The 21647-nt window shown below is 31.9% G+C and overlaps 1 protein-coding gene across 11 annotated transcripts in view; it reads right to left on the bottom strand.

Annotated features, from left to right (window-relative positions):
* Positions 1 to 7558: 7558 nt before the first annotated feature.
* LOC139491788 (serine/threonine-protein phosphatase 6 regulatory subunit 3-like) overlaps positions 7559 to 21647 on the bottom strand; it is a 41334-nt gene continuing 27245 nt past the window's right edge. For 8 of the 11 annotated variants that reach the window (XM_071279659.1, XM_071279652.1, XM_071279656.1 and 5 more), the window contains 6 exons: positions 19271 to 19466; positions 18782 to 18867; positions 17788 to 17986; positions 16842 to 16958; positions 12885 to 13010; positions 7559 to 9411 (listed from right to left, as the gene is read on the bottom strand). In XM_071279659.1, coding sequence (XP_071135760.1) covers positions 9348 to 9411; positions 12885 to 13010; positions 16842 to 16958; positions 17788 to 17986; positions 18782 to 18867; positions 19271 to 19466 — 788 coding nt within the window. In that variant the 3' untranslated portion in view covers positions 7559 to 9347. The remainder of the gene's footprint in view (positions 9412 to 12884; positions 13011 to 16841; positions 16959 to 17787; positions 17987 to 18781; positions 18868 to 19270; positions 19467 to 21647) is intronic. The other 3 variants (XM_071279654.1, XM_071279655.1, XM_071279660.1) reach the window with 1 other exon arrangement.

Raw genomic sequence — 21647 nt, 5'->3', positions numbered from 1 at the left:
TTGTTTAGGGGCCAACTAAATCCCGACCATTCTCAATTTTTCCAATCTTTGCAGTTTTCTTGATTACTCCTAGACCCATTTCTCAGATAGAATGACTAACTTTTCCATCGATCTGGAATCATTTGGCAGTTGACGTGATTTATTTCACGGGTCAGTGATCAACTTTTTAGATTTTACCATTAGGTCTCTTTCTCTGCTACTATAAATAAAAAGTCAACTACTCTTTTATAATGACAAAATAAATGCACCACATTCATTAATTTCTTTTGAGTTAAAATTTCCATTGCATGCAACTTTTTTAAAAAATATTGAAATGAGTCACAATTTTTACACATTTAATCAAAGTCTGTGAAAATGAGATTTTTTTTTTATTTCAATTTTAGACATCTCAAAAACCCTTGATATTTTCTAAATCAAATTATTGTAAAATAAACTAATTTCACACGCCATTTACCACTGCAGTGAACATTCTCTGTAAACTATGCGTTGATTAAAATGCTATATAAGAATAAGATAAGATGTGGTGCTTTGTGTTATTAAGTATATACTTGGTTTATAGGAAGCTGTTCATATTGACTTGACATTATTTTCATGGTTTATTGTCAGCAGTTAATGATTAGATTTTTCCAGTACCATGAGTAATTAAACACATTTAAATGGTAGTCAGTTATGTGGGCTCTGCTCTGCAGTAAATAGCGTGTGGCATACAATTTGCATCTTTACTATAAGATATGGGGTTGTCAATGGATACAAAGTTTTTGACCTTGACATTTGACCTAGGAAGTTGTACATGTACTATGACACACCAACTGGTGTTGTTTAATATACATTTCAAGGTATTCAATATAAAGTGGACACAATCTTTACCATAAGATATGAGGTTGTCAACTGAAACAAAAGTTTCTGACCTCGACCTTTGACCTAGGAAGTTGTATACATTGACACACCCTCTGGTATTGGTGAATATACATGTCAAGTAAAATTTATAACGGTTCTTACAATATAGAGTGGACACAATCTTTACCATTTACCAATGTACAAACATTATGACACACCCTCTGGTGTTGGTCAATATACATGTCAAGTAGAAAGTATGAAATTATAACGGTTCTCTATATAAAATGTGGACACATTTGGTACGGACAAACAGACTGATCACTATAGCAAAACCAACCACTAGGTGGGGACCCTAACAAGTATACTATATGGGCTTATTGAAAGATTTTAAGATATACTTAACTGTTGGACAGGTTTCACCTGACCTTGACCTTGAGCTCATTTTTATTATTGAATGGTCATTGGTAAACAAACTTTAATGTTAGGTCTGTTTCTAAAATATCAATAGTTAACTATTAAGGTGGATATAATCATTGTTAGTTGTAGATGATTGCCTAACAATTAGTTCTTTTACTTCTATCAATATTAGTTATTGAAAAACCTTTTTGAGCAAGCTCACACACCTACAGCCCCACATTGTCACTGGGCAAACAGAAACAAAATTTTTTTTAGTGGTAATAAGCATATATACATTTGATTAAATTTAGTTGAGACCGACTTAAGTTAGAGAATGGAAACAAAAACAATCAGCAATTTTCCATTTGTAAAGGGGCATAACCCTAGCATGGTAATCAAAGTGCTTGTAAGCACTGAATGGTAAATATTGCTTTAATTTATCAGTGGAAAGTAAAATTGAATATTGCATTGTATCAAGCATTGTGAATTTTGGTTAAAGTTGATTCAACTACCATTCTGGACAAAGAAAGATAACTCTAATTTTAAAGAAGATTTTTAAAATGACATAAATTATATTTTTAGAACAGTTTTTTTTCCTTTTGTAAAAGGGTTGAAATGTAAAAGTGATGCTACCAAAATTCAAACTTGACCTGTGTTTTCTGGTAAAAAGCATTCTGTAGATTTTTTTAAATATTCGGTTGAGGCAAACTAAAGTTAGAAAACGGAAACCAATATTGGGACTACAGACAGACAGACAAGGGTAAAATTTAATGCTTCTTCTGCTACGACACCGGCATAAAAATTGATTCATAATTTCCTGTTGATTTGCACATCTACATACCAGTATTATTTACCAAGTTTCATGTAATTCTGTTGTGTGGTTTCAGAGGAGTTGCGATAACAACATGACTGAAGGACAGACTGGGGGGTCAACACATTATACCTTACCTATATTTATTGTGCCAGTTTACAGTGTGAAGTTTAAAATAAAGATGATCAAATTCACATGCCAATGTAGGTGAACTCTAGATTATACCTTTTCTCCAGTATTAAATAAATGGTTTCAAACATGCCAAAAGTTAGTATAACTTTCTCCTATTTTCAGCATGCAGGTTTTACATAATAAAAGAAGAATGTGATGAACACTCCCTCTCGAGCTTCAAACAAACCAAAATGGGTAGGGCGGACAGACAGATAGATGGTCAAGGGTAACACTTAATGTCCTGGGGTTGAAGTCATAAAACTTTGCTTAGTGCTTGGAGCACAAAAATCATGATTATGGAGTCTGAGTACAAATAAATGACTCGAAATATTTCTGACTTCAAGGCCTGGTCTCATACAGCAAGGGCATAAAAATACAACAAGACTTTGTTTTAAGTAATTCTTTTCATCAATTTTAATATAATATTTATATTACATATACAGTTTGATGGACCTCTCTATGATTGGGACATACTATATCTACACTCATTTAAAAACCTTGGAATTGCATATACCAAAGTGGGACCTGCTCCCGTATGTTAAAACATTAACAAATTAAAAACTGGCCCTATGTACATCATAAATTCCAAATTAGGAATGTCAACATAAAATTATTAAAAATTATATCATCTATTCAAATGCAGGGCAAGTGTTAATCCAAGTTGGCATAAGGAAAAGATTATCATCCATCAAAGGAACGATTGCATTGCAAACTTGAATTCAGAGAATACACTATTGAAATTCTTTTTACTTCATTAAAATTGAAAATTTCAAATCTGATCAATTTATTTTCAAACATTTTAATTTTTACAATCAACATTATTTTTTTACATTGAAGTATTTTTAATAAAAAACAGTGCATGGTTTTTATTTAACAAGTAAATTTTCACAATATTTGTTAATACACATGTTTCAATAAGTCATATACAAATAATTTTAAGATAGAGGATGTGTGGTTTTTTTTTAAAGATTAGATAGTTGAAAATCTTCCCCTTAAATTTAAATTGGTATTAACATTTACATTTTTATTCATTTCAACAACTAATCAACTCATACTTTGAAATAGAAAAATTTAACAAAATCGACAATTATTTGTTTAATATGAAATTTGATTATCTTTAAAAGCAGTTTCATAATTTGCATATATTTTTGTATACAAACATATTCTCTGAGGTACCTTTTTGTTATATTTTTTACCTGAATATATTTTCCAGCAAAGATAATAATTTAACAAAACATTTTGTCTCCTGTTCAAAAAAGGATAATCTTTTTTTTTATTTTTTTATCAATTATGAATAATCCTAAGAAAAATATTTTCCAATTCTAATTCCCTTTAACAAAATTACAGAGGAACAAATTGATTATCTCCCTTTAACACAATGGACCAAAGGGAGATAATTGTCTTAATTCATGTAAGTGAGGGAGTCCCTGTCTAATACATTTCAGTAAAATATTTATTTACAAAAAAAGAAAGAATGGTCTATATAAATCCAAGAAAATGAGACAGAATTTGAAGACTTTTAAAAACAAAGAGAGAAAGGTAAACATCTAGAAAAAGGTTGCCCACTTTTGAAGCAGTGGTGAGGTCTTGTGCATCATGTGAATATCAATGCTTTAACAGAATATAACATTTACTATAATGCTTGGCATATGGCATTCCGAACACAATGAACACCTTTTGTCATTATAAAAATACATAAAAATATGATTGGGTTGAAGAAATGTACAACTTAGTGTTGTGTAATACCCTGCCTGGTCAATAATATATATACAACAGACCACATAAAGAAATTTAAATCAAATTACTTAATTCATCGTGCATTTGTTCACACATTCTAGTTATGAACAACTGATATATGAAGATATGCTGTAGTGTCATTTGTAAGAGAACATTTTAGAATGGACATAAAGCGTTAGCTTCAAAGCAAAATTCAAGGTTTGAGGTAAATCAGTTATGTAATTTTTGTAGAAGTCAGTTTCATGATTGGTTTTAAAGCTTTAATGTGGTTTAGAATGAAAATAATCTGTGTTATTCAGAAGCTTAGAATATATTTATGAACATGGCCATCACAAGCGTACAAATGATTTCAAAAGATTATGTTTCTTATCACAAGTCACCTTTTTAAAAGCCTTTTCTTGCATGTTAAAATCAAATTTTGTATCAAAGAAGATACCAAGGAACAATCAAATATCAAAAGATGAATACATGGTGAAAACACTCTAACCAAGAAATAAGACATAAAAATAAAACAAAACTCTACACAAAAAACTAAAGATTTGAAATTTTATCTAAACAATTTTTTTCCAAATTCTTTGAATAATGACTATACATGGCACTATCAAAAACAAATATGAAATAAATGAAGAATGTGTTCATCGAACTTACATGATGCCCCAGCTTGCATATAATGGTATAACAGGACTTTATTCAAGAAAATTAAAAGTGATGCCAGCAAAGTTCTGACTTGATCTGAGTTTTGTGGTAATAAGCATTATGTGTAAGTTGACATTTAGTTGAAGCAAATTAAAGTTAGAGAAATCAAAATTTATTTCGGTAATAAGGACAGAGAAGGATTTCACTACATTTCCCCTCCATCACAACTGGGGTATAAAAAGACCAATCCAAATGATTTTCAGTTTTTCCTTTGTATTTTAGATGTGTGAAGTCCATTTAGTATTTGTATGACAAAACCAGAATTTCCTAATGACAAAACAACAGAAAATCAGGACATTAAATCCTGTCTTTATGTGGTCTGATATTAACAACAGAAAATCAGGACATTAAATCCTGTCTTTATGTCGTCTGATATTAACAACAGAAAATCAGGACATTAAATCCTGTCTTTATGTGGTCTGATATTAACAACAGAAAATCAGGACATTAAATCCTGTCTTTATGTCGTCTGATATTAACAACAGAAAATCAGGACATTAAATCCTGTCTTTATGTGGTCTGATATTAACAACAGAAAATCAGGACATTAAATCCTTTCTTTATGTGGTCTGATATTTTGTGTTTTCTACATGTATATTCTCAATCATAAATATATACAATTAATTCTCTTCATAGCACTATAAAATATCAAATATAAACACAATTTCACAATGTGATGCAACAAGCAACTCAATATGTGTTCAGATTTTCCACTCTAGTATACACTTTAAACAACATTACCATAACATAATCTTTACTAATCCCTTAATACCTCAAGGTAGCATTTTACCATTAAAATAATGTTCTAAATGTGCAGTAGAAATAACATTTAATAAAATGCTACTGTGATTTTTTTCAGGACAATATTAGTTTATTGAAATATGTTTCTTTTCTGAAATAGCCATTTTGGTACCAATACCAATGTCTGCATTTTAATATGCATTGATTTTATTTCAAGGAGATTGATTTCTTTTCTACAATAATTATTGATGTTCTGGTTAGTAATGGGGTGGGTGTCTGTTATTTTGATTCTTATGGACAAACATTGCAGAAAATTTGGTTCAAGCATTAATGCATTGGTGTTTTATACGTAAACTAAAGTAGAACTTTTGACAGAATTAACACAACTTTTATCTCAATCTCAGCTTCCAAGTTCTCTCCACATGTTTTTTTTTTATTCTCTCTCTCCTTTTCTGCTTGTTTAATTACCAAATAAATAATTGTTTTTAATGGTTGTATCATTTTTGCTGCTAATATTTGACACAAACAGCATAAACAATTAAGAAATTTTGTGAAATCACAATTCACCGGTTCTCCTAAAGGAATGATTTTATATCCAGACTAGTATCATATAAGAATGAGTGTTGCTATAGAAACGGTTAACATCTGAGATATAATACTGATAATATCTTAAATATTTTCGCTGGCAAACATACAGAGGCAAGACATTCTAATATCTCAATGTTTTCATTTGCTTCTCATTTCACAGAAATCTTACAATTAGAATTTTGTAATTTACACTGAAATACTTAGTAATAAACAGTATTTTCATTGTGTGAAAAGAGTCACGGATCTTTAATACCTTTATAAAACTAATCACAGTTTTTGTTATTGTTTTGTTTTATAATTGTCTACAATTTCAAAAAAGCCTGAGATTACACAAAAATTATATGAATATAAGTTATCCCATCATTTCATTTTTATCCCACTGAAAAAATATTCACAAATATCAATATAATCGAAAAAAACAAGAAAGCACATACAATAACCAATTGCCAAGAAGTATTTTTTTTTTTTTTGGTTCCAAAATTTCTAATATGTGTCATCAAGATATTTTTAAATCACATTGTAGACTTCCAAAGTGAGCACACTTAAATACGTTTAGCCATAGATTTAGAGTAGACAATACCAGATACGAAGTATTTAAATGCATTCAGGCTTAAATGTTTAAATGAAGAGTAACTGCTTCTATTTAAAGTCTTATTTCTTGACTGTACAATATTTAATTAAATATCTAATTCAAATGCAAATTATTTTTTACAAATTCTAAGAATCACAAAAGCCAGTAATCAATCAGTTTTTTTAAGTTATTTTCCTTTTGATCAAAGGGGGATAATTTGTTTCTGAAAATAATTATCTCCCTTTGATAACATAGGATTATATTTTTTCGTTCAAGACCTTGTTCTTTCCATCAACCAGAGTAATGACCTAGAAATTCATTATTTTAACCTTTGAACTTGAACATAATTTCCTATTTAAATATTGTCTGTTGTGAATTAAATTATTATGCACATACAAAAATATATAAGTTGTTCCTGCAAAAAATCATAGGGATACGATGCCTGCATTTTGTAATACATTGATGAATTGTCTGTTTACATAAATTGATTTAAATGGGGTATAAACACTTTCACACCAGTGTCCATTCTAGTTCATATTTCACACTAACTTTCTCAACAAAAAAATGGTCCAATAAATAAGAAATTATCATCCACACATCAAAATCAACAAAATTAACACAATTTCAACAAAACTGTTAACTTCTATATAATGTTTATAACTAAATTAAAAAGCTGTCAATTGAGAAAAAATGTAAAATATCACTTTCTGAGCAATATTGAAACCCAATGAAGTTAAACCTAATATTAGTTTTATTTCCTTAGATTTCAATTGCTGCAAATCACAATATACCATACAGGCATGAATTTATATCAAATATGGTTTTTAAGAATTTCCCTAGATTTTGAAAAAAATATATAAGAAAATACATTTATAGCAATATTCATCTCTTTTTCTGAGTCAAATGTCTGATATGAAAAAAAAAGAAACATTTAACCGTCAGCATCTCTTTAAACAGTTAAATGTGAATCTTTTCTTTAAGTTTTGTTTTTAAAAATAAAGTACAAACCAAACCGATATATTGTTTATTAGTTATAAAGTTATCACAGTTGCCAACACATCCTAATCCATCAGAGGATCAAATCCTGTACAAACAAACAAACAAACAACAGTGAAACCAAAATATTCTCACTCAAGGCTAGAAACATTTATTTCTTAGCTTTAATTATTTTCATGGCATACTATATTATAACTAAACCATTCTCCTTTTCAGTGGCGGATCCAGAAATTTTCATAAGTGGGGGCCCACTGACTGACCTAAGAGGGGGCCCGCTCCAGTCACGATTTAGTGATTCCCTATATAAGCAACCAAATTTTTTCCCAAAAAAGGGGCCCCCCCCCCCCCTAAATCCGCCTCTGCTTTTTAACCTAATTCAATATTTACTGACAGGTCTGTCATTAAATCAAAAAGGAAGAAACTATTGTTTGAACTCTAGTAAAAAGGAACATATATCACTATTTTGAAATGGCATGAAAACTGTCAACAACCAAAGCATGTTCATCATTACTGTAAACACAACACATTTGAATGTCATGACCTATCATTATAATTCTACAAGTTGGCAACTATGATATACATTTTGATAACAACATTTGAGAAAAATCACATTTTAGTCCACTTAGAAAACATTGAGCTAACACTTTTGATTTTAGCTGTATATGTCATACATGTATTCATCAGTAAAAAAATCTATTCTACAGACTAGCAGCTTTAAAAGATAGAAGTTTAAAGAACATCTCGCAATAGAGATTTCTTACAGAAAAATATAATTAAAACATTTTTTTTCTCTTATTTGAAATCCACTTTTTTTATTTTCCCTACCCTAAACCATGCATATGATATAGAAAAAATAAATCTGATTTTTTTTTTAAAAGAATGATCCCTCAACACAGAATTTAAGTAAATATGAAGTAGTTTCCTCAATAAAATTTTCACCTCTGCAATTTTTTTTTTTTCGTTCTCTTTAAAATGAACCGTTAAACATCTTTAGAACATACCATCTTGCGAGACACATGGTTCACAGATGATTTATTTATATAAAAAAAATTCATTACAGATAATCGTGAAAAAAGGTTGGACTAAAAACAAAATATACTCTAGTTTAAATCAGTTATTTACTAGAATTATAAAATTATTGCTGTACAATTAATGTTTCTAGTATTAACAACGACTTTTCACAGTACATGATTGTCCTAGCAGGGGCAAATGACTTCCAATTAAGTACTGAATAACTATTTTTTTAGTTTTCCCAGGACTTTTTGATATTAAAATGTTAATGACAGGCCAATTACACATTTCATTTTATTTTATTTATATAAGAAAGTAAAATTACCCCTGCAAAAAGGACCAAGTACTTATAACAAGATTGTGCTGCAAATTAAGTCGTGTGACCTCATTTGAATCTAAACAACAGTAAAACTGGAATAACAGTAACCTAATTTGCAGCTTAAAACAACAAAATATTCCAGTACACAGAGAGAAAACAAATCTCTCAATGGTGCATTCAACTTGCATATAAAAAATGACGTGAACTATTTAAAATTTCTCCATGCAGAGTGACAACAACCAATCATTAGTACTTGATAGTCAAAATAAATATATAAAATTGATAGTAATGATCGGCTGGCGTCATGGCAGGTCCCAGGGTTATCGCATCACAGTTTCTCACCATCGTTAGCAAGTTTTATTTTGGCGATGGACGTTTTCAGCACCACCTTTTAATGATGTAAAATACTGCAGGTTGCTGTCAGTTTTAAGGCTTAAGTTAATCACAGACAACGATTACACCAGAACGTATCCTCATACAGGTCCGTTCGCTACAGGATTAATTACACTATCAGTCTTTTCTTCTTTGGTATCAGAACTGAAATTGCAAAAAAACAAATTAAACCAATCATGAATTTAAACCCAGAAAGTAATATTGTCTTTGACAAGTATTAAAAGTTATCATCTACATTCAAATTTTATTTTTTTATTAAAAAAAATCACAATCATAACAATATTTATACAAGGATCAATAAACCCTTTAAATTTTTTAAAGTTGATCAGCAAAAACAGTTTATTTGATTTCAGGACAACCCTTGATACCAAAATGCCATTACTGATTGCTTTAATAGATTTTGAGACGGACCTTACTTAAGTGAAGGCCCTCTCATGCATCACAAGACTGTTGGTAGACAGACAGCTCACGTTTTAGTGTGTGCCATATCTACAAACTTCAAGAGACTGTTAGGTAGACTCGCCAATCCATATTTTAGTATGTGCCTTACCTATAATCTTCAAGACAGTTTGGTGGACTGTTGAGAAAGACTATATTTTAGTGTGTGTCGTTATGTTCCAGAAATTTAGGTGAACTTGACAGACTTTTTTATAGTGTGTGCCTTACCTACAATCTTCAAGGTAGTTTGGTAGACTAACAGACCACAGTTTAGTGTATGCCTTACCTACAATCTTCAAGGCAGTTTGGTAGACTAACAGACCACAGTTTAGTGTATGCCTTACCTACAATCTTCAAGTTCAGTTTAAACATATTTATCTATAGTGGATTGGGAAACAAGTTTTGCAACTTATATTAATCCCTTTCCACTTTGCGGGTGCAAGTGCTGCCTTGTAGCGGCATTAGCCTACTCTTTTTTGAAATCTACAAGGATATCTTTAACGTGCAAGAGATATGGCTCTCTCTTAACACAGGTCAGCCATTTATCGTCCCCTTCCGACAGACTATCATCGTTTCCTCAAGACCATACTCGCAAATGATGTCAAGGGAGAGCCGAAAATTGAGTTCCTGAAATTTTCATCCCAAACGGGAATCGAACCAGGAACCTTTGAGTTAGTAGTAAAATGCACAAACCAATACACCATGGCTCTCAAGACAGTTTGGTAGACTAACAGACCACATTTTAGTTTGTGCCTTACTAACAATTTTTAAAGACTATCAGGACCACATTTTAGTCTGTGCCTTACCTACAATCTTACAGACTGATAGACCACATTACAGTATGTGCCTTCATAGAATCTTCAAGCGACAGTTTGACTACATTTTAGTGTGTGCTTTACCAACAATCTTAAAGACTGACGGACAAGATTATAGTATGAACCCTACCTAGAATCTTCAAGAGACAGTTTGGTAGACTAACAGACCCCACTTTAGTGTGTGCCTTACTAACATTTTTAAAGACTATCAGGACCACATTTTAGTGTATACCTTACCTAGAATCTTCAAGAGACAGTTGGGTAGACTGACGGACCACATTTAAGTATGTACCCTACCTAGAATCTTCAAGAGACAGTTTGGTAGATTGACAGACCACATTTAAGTATGTACCCTACCTAGAATCTTCAAGAGACAGTTTGGTAGACTGACGGACAAGATTATAGTATGTACCCTACCTAGAATCTTCAAGAGACAGTTTGGTAGACTGACAGACCACATTTAAGTATTTACCCTACCTAGAATCTTCAAGAGACAGTTTGGTAGACTGACAGACCACATTTAAGTATGTACCCTACCTAGAATCTTCAAGAGACAGTTTGGTAGATTGACAGACCACATTTTAGTGTATACCCTACCTAGATTCTTCAAGAGACAGTTTGGTAGACTGACAGACCACATTTTAGTGTATACCCTACCTAGAATCTTCAAGAGACAGTTTGGTAGACTGACGGACAAGATTATAGTATGTACCCTACCTAGAATCTTCAAGAGACAGTTTGGTAGCCTGACAGACCACATTTAAGTATTTACCCTACCTAGAATCTTCAAGAGACAGTTTGGTAGACTGACAGACCACATTTAAGTACAGTCGACTCTCGTTATGTCGAAGTCAGCCGGACCAGAGAAATATTTCGAGATACACGTAGTTCGACTCAAACGAACACCGGATGTTCGACAATCTAAGGGACACAACTCTTGCTTAGCTTGGTAAAGCTAAAATAAATCCGGGTAAATATGTCAAGGGGATCGATATTCTAGTATCAGATCGATATATTTGTATGTCACAGTCTTTTATTATTATGATGATAATATGGCTTTTCCAAGAGAGTAATTTCCAATCGATAGTTTCGTTATTCGGGTCGGTTATAGCTGACAAAATTGTTTATTTTCGGATACAAGAGATTTAAGAAAATTTTGATTTCTATTCATTTTGTTTTATCTCACTCTTTCTTTTCAAAAGAAAATATAACAAGATTAAAGACGCCGTTTGAGTAGTTTTTAGGTGATCATCAACGGAAGCCATAATCCTCACTTTATACACATCCAAGCTCATTTATAGTGTAAATCACAAATTAATTGTTTTGTAAACATTTTAAATACCTTTTCATGAACATTAACAATGTATCACTAATTATTTGTCAAAATTCTTCAAAAGATAATCTTAAGTAAACACTCATGGAAATTGCATGTCATAAATCAATACAGTGGTCAGTGACCGGACATTTAATTACATGTGTATTGTCAGATTAACTATTCAATCCATTTAAATCCCGGAGGTCATGTTTTGACATATGTGTATTAGTTCGAGATAAAAAATGAATTTTGAATGCTTTTGTTAACCTTGGGACCGTTAATTTAGTTCGACTCAACCGAAATTTCGACTCATCCAATTTCGACTCATCAGGATCGAATTACATACTTTTGTATGGAATAAAGTTCGGGACCACGTGAAAACTTCGACTCATCCGAAATTTCGAGTCAACCGAGTTCGAGACAACGAGAGTTAACTGTATGTACCCTACCTAGAATCTTCAAGAGACAGTTTGGTAGACTGACGGACAAGATTATAGTATGTACCCTACCTAGAATCTTCAAGAGACAGTTTGGTAGACTGACAGACCACATTTAAGTATTTACCCTACCTAGAATCTTCAAGAGACAGTTTGGTAGACTGACAGACCACATTTAAGTATGTACCCTACCTAGAATCTTCAAGAGACAGTTTGGTAGATTGACAGACCACATTTTAGTGTATACCCTACCTAGAATCTTCAAGAGACAGTTTGGTAGACTGACGGACCACATTTTAGTGTATACCCTACCTAGAATCTTCAAGAGACAGTTTGGTAGACTGACGGACAAGATTATAGTATGTACCCTACCTAGAATCTTCAAGAGACAGTTTGGTAGATTGACAGACCACATTTAAGTATTTACCCTACCTAGAATCTTCAAGAGACAGTTTGGTAGACTGACAGACCACATTTAAGTATGTACCCTACCTAGAATCTTCAAGAGACAGTTTGGTAGATTGACAGACCACATTTTAGTGTATACCCTACCTAGAATCTTCAAGAGACAGTTTGGTAGACTGACGGACCACATTTTAGTGTATACCTTACCTAGAATCTTCAAGAGACAGTTTGGTAGACTCAGTTGATGGACCATTAACCTCTATCTCAACTACATGTTGAACACCATCTTCTATAACTTTGTCTGTCTTTAATAATCCTGATGATGCTAAAAAGCTACAATTACAAAATTTGAAATATTCTGTGATTTCTTAATATCAATTAGTTTTATACTATAATAAAAAGTTGAGTTAAAAATCTAATATGTCAAATTAATCTTGTCCCTTTCTGTTACAATGGCTTTTTTTTGGTGTAAGATTATTAATTCAAAATAAAGTGTCTGTATGTTAATATCATAGGCAATTTCTAACTACTGTCAGAGAAAATAAAAGATTAATAATACAAAACCTGTAAATTCTGTATAAAACAAGAGTGCTCAAGCTGAATTGTCTCGCAAGATAAAACATCAATTCATTTAAAAAATTCTCTTCATTTTAATACTGCAATGGTTATCAAATTTTTATGGTTTACAAAATGAATAGCTGATGAAGTTAAATATGTTGTTATTCTCAGCCTTACCGTCTTTTCTTTGATTTTGAATTTTTTATGAGGTTTGGTCAATAGCAAAATATTGGTTAATTTTCCTAGATTAGTTAAAAAATAACAGTGTTACAAATATCGAAAATAATTCTATTACATTGCAGAGATCATAAAATGTGAATTCAATGTTTTTGATGTCTACAAATTTTAGTGAATTTCTACAGTAAAGGTGAAACACAAATATTAACAAAATACAAATTTCCTACAAGCTTTCATATGCAATAATTTCAAAAACCTGAAAATTCTGAGTATTACAATATTTCTTAAATTCATTATATTGGATAGAAAACATAATAATTAGGAGATGACTGTATTGTATTTTAAGCTCCGACGGCATTAATTGGGGATTTGATGGTTGCAAATTAAGTTTACTGGCGCTGCAGTAGCGGAGACAGTAAACGGGTATTTGCGCCCATCAAATCCCCAATTGATGCCGCCGGAGATTAGAATACAATATTGTTATCTCCATTCTAATGAAACTGACAGAAAACAACATTAAAACATGTAATTAAAACCTGTCATATGCAGTCTGCGCCTACGCGTACGTCCCATAGCATCAATTGTCAATTGACGCCATGTAAAAAAGTGACATTATCCAATCAAAATGAACGTTACAAACGTTGTTGCATTAGAATCCACAGTAGTAGTTCTGAACCATTACGTTCCCTCATTTACATTGGTATTAAAGAAATACTGGATGAGGTTACTATAATAAAAGGTGATGGTAAATTTAATTCTATTCTCTGTTGATCCATATAAAACAAACCCAAGAATGGCAAGATTTTGAATCCATTAGACAATGTTAGATGCAACTTAAAAAAAAAGAGTGTGTTTATCCAATTCATTTATGTGTTGTATTTTGTTTTGAACTTAGAAATGTATCAGCACTGATGAAAGAAAGATGTGTAGACAAAGCCCACATCTAGTATACTAATATTTAACCTTGATGACTTTAAACATACAAATGGTCCATTTCTCAAGCTTCCCATGTATAGAGGAATCCAAAAGACATGTTTAAGTGTATAAATAAAAGGAAAATCTCCAAAACCAAGCTGTCCATCTAAAACTCCCAGTTCTATGCTAGCACAAACTTTTCATATTTCACACCTTTGAAAGTACTTTTTTGGCAAATAAAATCCTGTTAAGAATTGCAATACAAACTACATTGACACAAATGGCTCTTTTAACCATTAAAATCACATTTTGTATGCTTGATTCTACTAGGCATGTACCAGAGAGATTTTTTTTTATTTTTATTTTAAGACACAACTCACAATTAACAGATAGATGCAAGTGATAGCAGTAACTAACTATACACTATTTGGCCCAGGTGAATTAAAAGCTTGAAAAACAATTGTACAACAGCAAAAATAATATAACCTAAACTGAAAAATGAATGTTATATACATTCATTGTTTTTTGGCAGCAAAATGCTGTCAAGTAATTGACTGTGCTCACTTAAGCTGTCTGAAAATCATAAAATAATTTTAATATCTAATATGTAAATTCCGTTCACTGGTTTAGAAAGTTTCAGGTCACTTGTTTACAAGAGTTACAAATTGAAAGTTGTTGATGGTTTTGGATGGGTTATGAATATAAAGTCAGGTCACTGGTTTAGAAATATTTTATCTATACAAAACCTCCACTGGTTAAGGAGATATACATATAAAACATGTGGAACAAAAATAAACAAAACTACAATCACTATTCACCTTGCGTCACTAAATAAAAGTCTGACAACAAATATATTTATATACACATCAAACAAAATATATATGTATACGTATAAATAAAGCCATGCACCATGGATATGCCACAAGACTCACTTAAAGTTATCATTAAGTTCAGCCTCAACTTGAGTCGAATCACACCTTTAATTAGGAAATATAAAAAATTTCAAATGTTTTCAGCATTCTTACAGCAAGTACCAACCCAAATGTAAATTGTTTATTTTTGGTTGTTTAAATTCCTGATTTCAATTTCCAAAATGACTCCTGAGTTTTTTGTCGTCCTTGACCTAGATCTTCCATCACAAAATTAAATTTGAGAATGGGAACAAAGTAAGAATTTAAAATAAAATCAGTCTTACATTTTTGATGTGGTTCATCAGTGTTTCTAGTTTTTTTATATAGATTAGACTAGACTAGATTGGTTGTCCCATTTGAATGGTTTTACACTAGTCATTTTGAAGACTGTACTATTACCTATAATGGATTTTCTTTTACAAATTGTTACTTGGATGGAAGCAATAATTGAACTGAATGAAACAGTATTCATTATAATCATTGTGAAACACAATCTCCTTCAGGCTTTTGTGTTTTAGTAAACTTACCATATAAACAATCAGTTTTATTGTTTGAAGTATTCTTACAATGTTCCATTCCAAACTATGCACCAGATTACAGACAATTTCATTGAGTGTGTAGCCAAAGGTAATATCTTTGGTTCGCCTGCTTGTTAGCTGATCCGTGAAGTCATTGTTAGGTTAAATAAGTAAACTACCCTACTTTAAGAAGACTAGTCCAACAGAAAACCAATCTATCTGTCTGTTGGACTGTGCTAATTTCGAAAGGAGGTAGTATACCTTACCTAATAATGACTTCACGGTTCAGCTAACAAGCAATCTAACCAAAGATATTACCTTTCGCTACACACTCAATGAAATTGGCTGTAATTTGAAAGAACTTTTTGATGTTTCTAATTCATTTATTGCTGAAGGTTGTTAAAAGAACGTTATAAAAGTGTTCAAGACCAATAATCCTAATGGATGTCAAATCTTTCTTTTACTACTCTACTGTTTAAAATCGTGCATGATTTATCATAAAAAAAATAGTGTGCCCTATATGTGCACAGATGCAATTAGTCAAAAGCATTGGCAAGAAAATCTACATGTGATGCATTTGTGTTATAATTCTTGTTATAAATGTTAAAACTTGAATAAATAGTATATTTATGAATACGCTCTTAACTATAACTTTCCTTTACTCTAATCATGACTTTTAGCCATGTCAAATTATTTTTGTGTGGGAAATTACTTATTTTTCCAAGAAACAGAATAACCACCCTCTGTACTTTTAATGACAGTCCATTTTTTTTTACTGTTATATTTTCCTAAAGTTCTCTCTAACATTTTAACTCGAAAATTAAAAAGCTTTCAGTAAAATATGGTTATTCATTAGATTATAACTGGTGACAGATGAATTAAAAATAAAACAATTTTAAAGTTTTGAAACCAAAAGCTGATTGTCTCAAGAAAATGAAATGATTATTTTCTACATGAGCAATTTATCATAAGCTACAAGTTTTTCTAAGACTCATAAATGATTTCTGATGTACTGAAAAATTAAACTAGTGAAAAAAATTGAGTCAAACTTTTCTTAATGTTGAAGTCAACATATATATTCGTACCTATCATTTTTGCTGTCTGGATTACATGAACTAGATATTTCCTCTGTTGTTTTTTCTGTCGTTTCTGAGGTCGGTTCAGGAGGTGCTGTAGAACTTGATGGCTCTTCAGCTTCACTACTGTAAAAAAAAATATTGATTAATTTTTGGTGTTAAATACCCCCCCCCCAAGAACTATTGGTTTAATCTAAATATTTAATTTATTGGTGGAGAAAGCAAGAGTACACCAAGCATACAGAGGTTAACTAAAAATCCTGAGAGATAATCCTTTGTTTAAGTGTATTTCAAGTTTATAAACAAGAAGTTTATTATCCATGTTATATGGAACATTGTTGTTTGACCATGGTACTGTCTTCCTTCAAATTTCTGTTACTGATTGACTCAATGGTTCATGGTAGGCTATATCAACTCTCATACAATGATTTCTGGAATTATCCTCTCAAACAAAATCAAAACAATTTTTGTATATCAAATAAAAATTTAAAGCAATTTCTTGTATATCAAATAAAACTTTCACATTTGACCAAATTGAGAAACACTTTTGTCTATAGTATATTACAGTTTTTTTTACAATCACTGTAGTAATTGCAGCAATTTAAAACCTAATGTCAACAGTAACTTCATACATAATGTCAGTTGTCCCTTGTACAAAGGGTTTCCTTCATACACAGGTTTGACTTAAGTTGACATTATGACTTACAGAGTTACCTACCCTGATTTGGGGTTGCTATCCTCTGATTCCTGAGAGGATGAGGGAGTAGTATCAGATGATTCCTTACAGAGTTACCTACCCTGATTTGGGGTTGCTATCCTGTGATTCCTGAGAGGATGAGGGAGTAGTATCGGATGATACCTAACAGAGTTACCTACCCTGATTTGGGGATGCTATCCTGTGATTCCTGAGAGGATGAGAATGTAGTATCGGATGATACCTTACAGAGTTACCTACCCTGATTTGGGGTTGCTATCCTGTGATTCCTGAGAGGATGAGGGAGTAGTATCGGATGATATGGCGATTTCTTCAGATGTTGACGGACTGACGTCTTCTGAAGAGGATACTTCTTCCTGTTGTATGTCTTCTGACGATTTATCTCCCTCGACAGTGTCTATAGAGGTCAACAGAAGGTCAGCAGGAGAGGTCTTAGCCACTGTAAATAAAATCAATAATGCTTCAGGTAAAGTTGACCCTAGGACAGCTTTCGCTTTTTCTTTGACTCTACCGTTAAAAGATAATACATCAGATATTTAGTAAGAACCTCTTAAATACTGTTAGCCAAGTAAGAAGTAGATTTGATACGGTCACAACATGGCGCCCTATTTCTAGATATAATTTCAAATAAAGCTTTATTGACCATTTAGTATTATCACACTAAATCATCACTAAAATGATTACTGGATTGGAATAGTCTCTTTGTTAATAATTAACAAATTTCTGTGTTCTTTCACTGACTTCACACAGAACAACTTGTGATTTTTCTGCTAAGTTTTGGAGAGTGTTAGTTTAGTGCTGTGTTTTGGAGTGTTAGTTTAGTGCTGTGTTTTGGAGAGTGTTAGTTTAGTGCTGTGTTTTGGAGAGTGTTAGTTTAGTGCTGTGTTTTGGAGAGTGTTAGTTTAGTGCTGTGTTTTAGAGAGTGTTAGTTTAGTGCTGTGTTTTGGAGAGTGTTAGTTTAGTTTTGGAGAGTGTTAGTTTAGTGCTGTGTTTTGTACTGTTGTTTGTCTTTTGCTTGTTTTTGATTTTTTGCATTTAAATTGTCAGTTTGTCTGCAGCTTACGATTAAATTCCTTTCTTTGGGAGAGAAGAGCAAGCTTCCCGATCTTTTCCCAAGATAAAACAAATGCACAAAATTAAATTCTATCATTATCATGAATTACAATTAAATTGAAATACTTCAACTAAACAAAGCCTTGAAATTTATTTGTCTTCATTTTTTCTTCACACTTACAGTAAGCAGCTGTTCTTGAATTTGCTTCTGTCACGTCTGTTGTATCCATAGCAACAGGTGAACTACTTCTAGGCCCAGGATCCGTCCTACAATGGAGAAAATATTTTATATGAGGAGATGTAAATTTAGACGCAATATTTAACTTTATATGCATTCCATTTGAAATTTATCTTGAATTGGGGTACCCGAGCTATATCGTGTATAATTGTTAGACGGAAATGTATCAGAAATATTGTCCACCCCCTGCATATATTATTTAAAATTCTTTCCACAACATTGTTTCCCCTCATTTATGATGTATCTATCATTATTACAACTATTTATTTACACTACCACTCATTATTTCCGAATCTACACTTAATAAATATGAAAAGAACAATTATATTTTCAAACATGCAAGACTTGATCCTGACAATTGAAGCTTGACATCTTCATTATAACTAAATAGAAAATTATAAAATATTAAAAAAATTAATTGTCAATTCTAACCTGGCTAAATCTGAAATACTGCTAAAATCGGCCCATTTCTCTTCTTCTTCTTCGTTTGTTGGTACTTTCCCTGTAAAATCTGCCCACTTTTCTTGTTGGCTGTCAGCTGAACTTGTTTGAGTTGAACTCCAAGGTGAGGTATCCATAGCAACAGGTGTTCCCTCCATCGGAGCTTCCTCAAAGTTGGCTGTCCAAGCTTAAAAAAATAATAATTGGGGATGAAGCTGATAATTAAGAAATGGTAAATGCCAAAACAAGTTTTGCATCAAACAACAATGTATTGTCAACTGTAGGCAAAGAAGTTGATTCATAAAATCTAATAAAGTTTTCGATTTTAATAAACTAATGACACAGAAATATGTCTTGCCTGCATGAAATAATATGTCTTGCCTGTAAGAAATAATATGTCTTGCCTGTAAGAAATTTTGATAGCAAAAGGCAAATGTTGAAATTATAATATGTCTTGCCCGTCAGAAATTTTGATAGCAAAAGGCAAATGTTGAAATTAAAATAGCAATACTGTATTAAAACATGTATAATTTGCAAATATTCAAAGTCAATGAATCATGACTGAAGGTACAAATAATAACCCCTAAATTAAGACATGGAAATGAGAAATTCAAATGCTTAAACATCTGGATACCAAATACCAATGATTTATCATTACTTGTTCCACTTAAACAGAGATTATCGTTAACTTGAACATCTAAACTAAGTAAAGTTTTAAAGTCAATAGACCACATGACTTAGGGGATTGGGCCAAATAATCTTCATGGAAATGAGAAGTACCAGACACTGCTGATGTCACCAGAAACTACTTACCTAAGTGTTGTTTTTTTTAAATTTGTCAAGACAAGACAATAAAATAAGGACAATTTCATAAACATATCTGTGAAATAAAATTAGAATTGCTCGAACAATTTCAAGAATTTCATTTATCTAGGTCTTAAAAATTATACTACATCAAACATGTTTAAACTAATTTCTTACCAATAACTATCTTTGGAATCACTTAAATATCTTTAAATAGAACCTTACAATTCCATTAATAACAAAATAATTCTACCACAGAAGTATTATCTTGACCCTGATGTACAGTACTTTACAGAAATATTATCTTGACCCTGATGTACAGTACTTTACAGAAATATTTTCTTGACCCTGATGTACAGTATTTTACAGCAGTATTGTCTTGCCCTGATGTACAGTACTTTACAGAAATATTATCTTGACCCTGATGTACAGTACTTTACAGGAGTATTATCTTGACCCTGATGTACAGTACTTTACAGAAGTATTGTCTTGACCCTGATGTACAGTACTTTACAGGAGTATTATCTTGACCCTGATGTACAGTACTTTACAGAAGTATTGTCTTGACCCTGATGTACAGTACTTTACAGAAGTATTGTCTTGACCCTGATGTACAGTACTTTACAGAAGTATTATCTTGACCCTGATGTACAGTACTTTACAGGAGTATTATCTTGACCCTGATGTACAGTACTTTACAGAAGTATTGTCTTGACCCTGATGTACAGTACTTTACAGAAGTATTATCTTGACCCTGATGTACAGTACTTTACAGAAGTATTATCTTGACCCTGATGTACAGTACTTTAGAGAAGTATTGTCTTGACCCTGATGTACAGTACTTTACAGAAGTATTGTCTTGACCCTGATGTACAGTACTTTACAGGAGTATTATCTTGACCCTGATGTACAGTACTTTACAGAAGTATTATCTTGACCCTGATGTACAGTACTTTAGAGAAGTATTGTCTTGACCCTGATGTACAGTACTTTACAGAAGTATTGTCTTGACCCTGATGTACAGTACTTTACAGAAGTATTATCTTGACCCTGATGTACAGTACTTTAGAGAAGTATTATCTTGACCCTGATGTACAGTACTTTACAGAAGTATTATCTTGACCCTGATGTACAGTACTTTACAGAAGGATTGTCTTGACCCTGATGTACAGTACTTTACAGAAGTATTGTCTTGACCCTGATGTACAGTACTTTACAGAAGTATTATCTTGACCCTGATGTACAGTACTTTACAGAAGGATTGTCTTGACCCTGATGTACAGTATTTTACAGAAGTATTGTCTTGAATCTGATGTACAGTATTTTACAGAAGTATTATCTTGACCCTGATGTACAGTACTTTAGAGAAGTATTATCTTGACCCTGATGTACAGTATTTTACAGAAGTATTGTCTTGACCCTGATGTACAGTACTTTACAGAAGTATTGTCTTGACCCTGATGTACAGACTTTACAGAAGTATTATCTTGACCCTGATGTACAGTATTTTACAGAAGTATTGTCTTGACCCTGATGTACAGTACTTTACAGAAGTATTATCTTG

The sequence above is a fragment of the Mytilus edulis genome, chromosome 10 (genome assembly GCF_963676685.1).
Source record: "Mytilus edulis chromosome 10, xbMytEdul2.2, whole genome shotgun sequence".
NCBI lineage: Eukaryota > Metazoa > Mollusca > Bivalvia > Mytilida > Mytilidae > Mytilus > Mytilus edulis.
Note: the sequence above shows the minus strand (reverse complement) of the source record. Positions and strands in the feature narration are given on the sequence as shown.